This window comes from Montipora capricornis, chromosome 14, assembly GCF_036669925.1.
Source record: "Montipora capricornis isolate CH-2021 chromosome 14, ASM3666992v2, whole genome shotgun sequence".
Lineage (NCBI taxonomy): Eukaryota > Metazoa > Cnidaria > Anthozoa > Scleractinia > Acroporidae > Montipora > Montipora capricornis.
In genome coordinates this window covers 22,746,954-22,755,490 of record NC_090896.1, presented here as the reverse complement: position 1 = coordinate 22,755,490, position 8,537 = coordinate 22,746,954, and the positions used below count along the sequence as shown (strand labels likewise).

Here is an 8,537-nt window from a genome sequence, read left to right as displayed (position 1 = left end):
GAACAAGTTCAAAAGTAAAAGTTACTTCCTTCCGTGACACTGTGTATGTCTTCATCTCAATTGCTGCAATTTGGGAAGCTAATTGCTGAGTGAATTTTTTTACAACTGGATGGTCCTCTTTGCAGTTTGCATTGCATTCTCGTATTTTTTCACTATTTTTTTGCAGGTGCTCCAGCTTTTTTCTCAGAGCAGAGAGCTCTTTACTCTTTGACAGATACTCTTGTTGGAGGCTAGCCCTTTCTCGAGCTAGTTCACCAACAGGGAATCGTTTCTTCTGCGAAAATTGAAGCGATCTCCGAGGGGTTCTCCTCCTCTTACTTCCCATCGGTCGATCGCCACGGTCACAGGCCACAGGTTTTCCTTTTAATTAAAATCGATTATTTTTGTTACAAATTTATACACATACGAAAGCAGAATTATTACCGCTCAACTCAAAATTATCACCAACTGCTATCTCTTCTGTGGTTCTACCGTTTTAGTTTTGCTCAAAGCGAACGCTTAATCTTCATTTACCTCAGTTTTTGAGGACCAATAGAGCCCTTCAATTGGAATCGTACTCAGTAGCTCCATGTTCACTACGAATGCAAGTTCAGAAAAATACGGACGAACTCGATAAATGAGGCATCAAAGTAAAGATGGAAAGCCGTAGATTTTTTTTGTTGAAGCCAAAAGTTTGTTTTCGTTCCCAGGCGCCCGCAAAAAGACAAAATAGAGCACAACTCGGGTCCTCTGAGTCGCCATGAAAATGGCCGAGCGGCAGATGGCGTAAAAAAACTGGAAACTAGTGGACATTTTCTGGCCTGATTTGATGCCATAATTTCCAAGCGTGAAACTTTCCGGCCACAGGTAGCTAGGGCTAATATTTTTTCAAGCAAAGTTAAAGTTTACTGTACTGACAAAATTATGTGTTCTCAGGGGCACCCAACGTCAATTTTCGGAAAATATCTGTTCGGAAGACGATTTGAGATTTATAATTTTCGGAACATTTGATGTAAAATTTTTTGCTTTCCTGTCTCTCCTAGGATTTCCGAACATCTGAGAAATGGTATAATTGCTCATTTTTAACGTATTTTTACCCTAAAAAGGTCACCTAGAATTTTCGGGAGCCTTTTTTCTGGCTAAAATTTTCGAAAAGGTACGTTTTGATCCCTATAATTTTCGGATCACTAGACTTTTAGCTAGGAAATCCGAACAGATGAAAATTTTTTGGGAGATAAAAATATGCCTATATCTACCGTTTAAATACTAAAATAAGTTTAACAATGCTATGTTTAAGTGGTTTTGAACTATATTCTCGTTGGGTGCCCCTGTGTTCTGGCGGATTGAAGGTTATCCGTTGCATTTTTGTCGTGAGCATCGCGAAACAGATCCATCTCCCGATGTACGTTGTCTTGGCCAACTGACTGCGTTTCCACACAGGTTTTGGACACGGAAGACGAAGGCAAATTGTTTTCTTTGCACCACTCTATGCACCGCTCGGGATAGGCTATAAAGCAGGGACAATTTGCAAATGTTTTATTATTATTATTATTATTATTATTATTATATATATTTTTTTTATTGTCGTTTTTTGTTTGTGTAATTCTTGTAAATTTTTAAGTGTCTTTCTTTACTTGTGAGAGACAGTAATAATGTCCGAGTCGCTGTGTAAGTGGCCCGCCTAGAATAGCAATGCTAACTGCGGGCCACTATGGTCTTGTTTGAATAATTATGATTTGTTTGTAAATAAAGTTAAAGTTAAAGTTAAAAAAAGTTGTTTCGATTGTATTGAAATTAACCTATTCTCATCTGGCACCATATGGTGCAAATTGCATTTTTTACTAGTCTTACTTCAGCCTTACTTGATAACCTTCTGTTACTGATGTATACTTCTCAAACTCATTAATAATTCATAAGCCAAAAACAAAAGAAATCATTACCGTGAAGGAAGTTTTGATATGTGGTCTTAATTAGCATAAAATTTGGCCAACTTTGATCCCAAATATCTCTTAAAATACTGATTCCTTTGAGAAGCAATATCAAACACTTAGATATCCAACCACCTCGAAATCGGTTAAAAAACTCGGCCTTCGGCTTCGTTTTTCAACTCGCTTCTCGGTGTTTTGATATCCGACGAAACACTCCTTCTCGTGTTTGATATATTACATAATAAATATTTAATTCAAATATTATTAGAAAGAACTAGTATCACACATGTTTGAAATGGGAAACAGAGGGCTGATGCTTGTCAATAAAGGATGAAAATTGTCTTTAACAAAATAATCTCCCTTTGCTGACGCTTTTACTTCGGTAGCCATCTTGATTATTACAAAAACACAAGATTGGTTCAAAAGAAGGGAAACGTGAAACGGTTTTAATTGCAATGAACGCGTGCATTAAAGTTTCCCATGAAAGATGCACTAGAGTCTGGATTTACCAATCAGACTGTAAGTGTGGTACACTCTTCCACGCAGTGAACTTATAAGTGTGCCGCACGCACGGGCATGAAGGAAAAGCAGGTTACAGTTCACAGCAATACTGGAAAACTTAAAACTATCACAGGGACTAACCTTAAGCCTAAACAGTGCCTTTAGTCGTAATTAGGGTCACGGTTAGCATTATTAAAGGGATAGGTTGTTTCAAGAGTAGTAAAACAGGGATCTCTGAACGGTGACCTACGAGTGTAAGTTCGATTGTATAGGTGCTCGTCGCGGCACGTGTATATAATTACGTTTCATTGTTATGTAAATAGTCAGCCAGAATTCAAAATAAATATCATTTTCAAGGTTTGAATAGACCTTTTCGGCTTGTACATTTTGTTTTCTCAATACAGATCACGTGATAATACTCACGAGGTTTGGTCTTTTGTTTTGTTCATTAAAATGAGGGCATGCAAGCATGAATATGCCTGCATGCACTCTTTTTAATGAACAAAACAAAGGACCAAGCCTCCTGAGTATTATCACATGATCTGTATTGAGAAAACAAAATGTACAAGCCGAAAAGGTATATTAGCAACTTTATACGTTAGCTCAGTATTCAAGAACAGAGACAAGTAATCCAGAGGTTTACAGTGGGTCGGAGTTCAAGGCAAGCTTAGCAAGATCTGGAAAAAAAGACAAGACAAACAGATAGAAAGAGGAAAGCTCGGACGAAAATGAGTAACGGTGTGGACGATGCGGGGAAGGGAGAGAGAAATGAGATCCTTTTTATTCATCCCGTAAGTACAAATTAGCCATGTATATATTCGATTCTCTTGGGTATTCTGCATGCATAATGAAGTAGGGACCTGTAAGGAAATCATTCCCTAGATTGTCTGAAGGGGGTAGTTTCTAAAGAAACTGTGGTGCTGCGTTCGGTGGGGAAGTAGTATACACAATTTGGTTTAACAACGTTAGATGATAATGTAAATTGGCCACCGTACAGAGATATCTCTGTACGGAGTACGGCGGCCAATTTACATTATGAACTACGTTGATAAACCAAATTTTTGTATGCTATATTGTCTGTTCGGGTCTGTCATTTTACCAAGGAGGACTTCAAGAGGGATTTTCAGGTATATGAATATTGGTCTTGGTGACATTTGCTTCATGCGGAAATCTCAGTCAACTAGTCCAAAATATCATTATATTGGAGCGAGAAAACTGAATCAAGCCATATATAGACGACTTTCACTGTTATGCGCTAATAAACGCGACTTGAAATGTGGTTAAATTTTGTTAGCAGTATAGAAACTACTGAAACGATTTACTCTTTCCATTTGATGGAAATATATTAATCGATCGTTTGTTTTTAAGTTGTAACAGGGATCTCGTAGAAAGCCACGGTAGACAGATTAAACTTGATTTCCAGGCATTTATTTCACAGCAATGAGCGCGGGATAGCACTGCAAGCCCTCTTTCGCTTTGTAAAACTCCTGCATATAACTCACATATAAAACCCTGCATGTTTAACGACCACGAGGTAAATCTGTTCAGAGGTGGAGCCAATATCCATACAGTTTAGCCTCTGGATTAAGATTCAAGTCTACAAAGCATTGCTCTCCTCGCCTGTGTTTTCAATGAGTAATCGATGAGTAATCAGTTGATTAGTCATTGATTATTGGCGATAATCAATGAGTAATCGATGAGTCGAAGCCCAAAAATTTTGTGGCCTATCGATTACTAATTGATGTAATTGATTACTCATCGATGACCCATCGATTACTCATGGACTATTATAATGCGCACAAAAGAAGACACTTCTTGCTTTCCTGAACCATTTTTTTCGTTTGTGATTCTTTTAGCTGTGTTAGACGAAATTTTTCCTTGTATCTCAGTGAAATTCCTGTTGACAATGTCGAGGCGCGAAGTGCTAATCACAAATACAAATGATTCTCATTTGTGCAATATTTCACTTAACCCAATTCTTTATGTAATAACAAAACAACTGAGCAGTAACCAACCAGTCTGAAAATGAAACTAACAAATTCACTGACAAGAATCGACTACGTGGTTATCGTTTTTTTTGGTGACGGTTTGTCAGCAAAGTAAAACTGCTTCGGCAAACATCCGTCATCAGTTACATAACCAGCTTGAGTGTTGAATATTTGAACAAATTCCGATTTTTTGGTCTTTAAGCTAAACGCAATTTCTTTATCTTTTAAGAGTTGTTTTAGAACCGCTATTGCCATATTTTCGGCAGGTCCCTGTTTCATGCGTTCTATTTTTTGAAAACGATGACTAATCAATACAATCAATGACTAATCGATGCAATCGATGACCGAAAATTTTGTGGCCTATCGATTAGTCATCGATTACTCATTGATCATCGGCAATAATCAATGACTAATCAACTGATTACCTATCGATTACTCATTGAATTCAATGATGTCATCGATTAGTTATGTCTGGATTTAGTCATCCGGAGAAATCCTTGACTATTGCTACGTCATAGCCTCGTTTGCATACACAGAAACAGAGATGGCGGATTTCGACTTAAACTTGCCTATTTTTGAAGCGTTATTGTTGGCTATTTAAACACATTTAGTCCAAATGAGTGGTCAAGTATGACAATACAGGTAAAGAACTTTCGATTCATGGAATCTTTTTATAGACCGTACTTTCCCTTCAAGTCCCTAGAGACTACATGTTTATTGTTTCTTTACAAATCTTCATCAAGCTGTTTTGCCGACATCTCAAACAACTGTGCATTTTCTAGAAAACCTCACCAATGGGTAAAATAAGCATTTTATCGGCCTTTCACTCGGGAATATATCAGATTTATTCACGAGGGCGAAACCAGAGGTGAATAAATCTGATATCCCCTCGTTTCAGGCAGATAACCCTTACTTATCGACTGAATTGATACAGTAAATTGAACACCGTAAAAAAAATTGAAAGCTGACGTTTTGAGCGTCAGCCCTTTGTCAGAGGGAATTAGAAAATTATGGGAGTTACCGTTTCATACACTGTATGCACCTCTGCAAATGTTATCTATTGCATAACATGCACATTGTGCAAAAAAGTCAGTATACATTGGCAGGAGCCTTAACTCCAATACTAGGTCTATGTAACGGTATTTTCACAGATCAAGCTACTTTTAGAAGAGTTCTTAATTGCACGAGTGACCATTCCAAATCCATGAGTGATAATTTCTCATGCAAGACTTGTGGTCAGCTGGAAAGGTCTCATTTCGAGGGAAAATCAATCTAAAAATTGTCAAAAATAACTCAGTTTGTAAAAATGCCTTTCTGCAAATACAATGAAGCTGTACATTCTTGTTATGAGCTCCTGGCATTGGCCAAACAGGGAGACCACTTTCGCGAGTATCTGTGTGACGTGAAAAAAAAAAAAAACCAATAAGAAAGCATCGAAACCAATAGGTTGCTCGACACTTCAACTTTCCTAATCATTCTAGCCAACACCTGGCTTCCCGTGTTGCTCTAAACCAGGGCAACATGGGAAGCCGAAATATATTGAAGAAAGATTCGTTTTTCAAATCAGCTCCCTCAAATCCCCACGGAGGTAACGAACGTTTTTCTTTCAACTAGTTTATTCTTGTTACCCCCTTTGCCATATCCCCACCAATAAAATAGCTGCATCTTTTACTATATAAAACGCTAAGAACCCATGATTGCCTAATTCGCTCAGACGAAGGGTCGTAATTTAAAACCAAGGCTTCAAGTATTGACCACTTTTATAAAAGCAGGCCACCTTTACATTCTTTTGTATTTATGTTAACTACCCCTACTGCCCTCATTTTCAAACAAATATTCCATATGGTCTGGATAGCACAAGTGTTACTAATATTTTAAAAAATACAACCACACTTTTGAATTTCCGGAACATGTTTCGATGTTTCAAACATCATCTTCAGCCATAGTGAGTGTAACATTAAAATTTTTACAAGATAATTCGTATATATATATATATATATAACTATCAATATAATGATTCTTTGTAGATTAAATGTTCGTTACAAGTACGTAAAATTCAAACGAACCAACAATATTATAGAGAACACAACTGACATAACTGTAAAAGTTTAAAAGTGTAATGCTAAACTGACATGATCAACTTGTTTGTTGAGTTCGGGTTTCAACCGCTCAATATGGAAGCTCTCCTTGATTTTGAGTTGATAGAAAGAAGTAGCATTATCAATAATTTTGAAGCAAGAAACATCACAATTATCATGACAATTTTTAGAAAAACTAAGATGCTTGAAAATATGAGAATTTTTGTCCCGGAAAAGGTGCTCATTTACACGTGTGTAGAAATGCCTGTTGGTTTCACTCAACAAACAAGTTGATCATGTCAGTTTAGCATTACACTTTTAAACTTTTACCGTTATGTCAGTTGTGTTCTCTATAATATTGTTGGTTCGTTTGAATTTTACGTACTTGTAACGAACATTTAATCTACAAAGAATCATTGTATTGATAGTTATATATATATACGAATTATCTTGTAAAAATTTTAATGTTACACTCACTATGGCTGAAGATGATGTTTGAAACATCGAAACATGTTCCGAAAATTCAAAAGTGTGGTTGTATTTTTTAAAATATTAGAAACAAATATTCTTTTGAAATTTGCTCGTCGCAGCGATGCTAGTAAGGCTTATTAGCATTAAAATAAAAGAATATTTTATTTGGCCGCCATGAGCTGCGGTTTTTGAGTTTAAAAACTTCCTTATTTGGATGTAGCGTAGCTCGCCCATTTTCTCGCGTGTGCAGCTTCGAACTTATTCTTGTCCATATTTGGGTATAAAATAGACCGTATTCATAAATGGCGGCCAAGAAATTATTCTTTTGTCTTAATGCTAATCATCCTAACTAGCCTCACTTTGGAACAAAAATTCTTTTGACTTTTGCTCGTGCTAACGAGGCTAGTTAGGATGATTAGCATAAAGACAAAAGAATAATTACTTAGCCGCCATTTATGAATACGGTTTATTGTTGCCTAAAATCCCCAGCTTTGTTCCAAGGAAAAGAGTTGAAAGACACACGCTTCAAGGTCATGTGCTTCTGCCTTTTTTAAATGGACACAGCGAGATTGTTAGTCTAAAAAATATCGTAGTCGGGTCGGTACATTTGTTTACATTATAATCTAAAGTTACAATCTGCGCTAGCAACGAGATACTAGTATCAGATCTTGCGTAGTCATCGAATTTCGACAACCACTTAATGATAGCACAGTTACCGGTGGTTGATGCCACGTGATATAATAACTGACTCTACTGTTTAAAGTACAGATTTCATCAACAAAAACGAAGCCACTGTTTAGCGGACGCGTTTGCGCAAAAAAAATGTTTATAGAACCTTGCATTACAACATTACAGTCAACGGGTGTATCTGATGTAATTACAGATTTCTACGTATTTGACATAATAAAACCGTTGAGTAATGAACAGTTATAAGATCCATGTGGTTAACTTAACGTTAAGTATTTGTTATCGAAGGATACCCAATCCAGTTTCGAATTGTAGTCCCAGGGTGGAGTGGCCGATTGCAATCCACGATCGTCCGACTGCACTTCTGATCACTTGCTCTTCCAATTGAGCTATCAAGCCACCTTGGAAGCCGGTCAATTGTAAGCTCAATTTACACCCGAAATAAGTGAATGGAATGATTTTAAAGTATGTGAAATTTCATATACTTGAAATCTAGAATGGGCAATGAAGAGAAAGTTAGAAAGATCATCGCCTTACTAAGTACCAGCAAGGCAGCAAAAAAAAAAAAAAAACACAGGCTTCAACGATAACATTTGATTTTGTTTGTTTTTTACACACTATGTTACGACCCAGCTAACAATTTGCAACCCACCACCCCCGCCACTAAGACAAACTCGGCTTTGGACAATTAAGGCCAGGTATGGACTGCCCAGTTGGAAACAAATTGCTTAATCGCGTGAAAATGAACTATTATAAGAATGCGTTGTCTACCCCGTTAAGTAATATTATCCAAAAGTTCATCGTTGCAGACTTGGTTTTCATACGAGGGGAAAATCCCACGGGTTTAGGTTTTTTGGCAGTAGCCTGACAAGATGTAGTAAACGAGTTGCGAACTCTTTCAACTA

The 8,537-nt window shown here is 37.0% G+C and overlaps 1 protein-coding gene across 2 annotated transcripts in view; it reads right to left on the bottom strand.

Moving 5' to 3' along the window:
• LOC138032826 (uncharacterized) overlaps nucleotides 1-614 on the bottom strand; it is a 2,874-nt gene extending 2,260 nt beyond the window's left edge. The window contains exon 1 of one of the 2 annotated variants that reach the window (XM_068880547.1): nucleotides 514-614. Coding sequence is in view for 1 of the 2 variants with exons in the window: in XM_068880546.1 (XP_068736647.1) it covers nucleotides 1-325 (325 nt within the window). In the remaining variant the exon portion in view is untranslated. The other variant, XM_068880546.1, reaches the window with a different exon arrangement.
• Nucleotides 615-8,537: the final 7,923 nt, after the last annotated feature.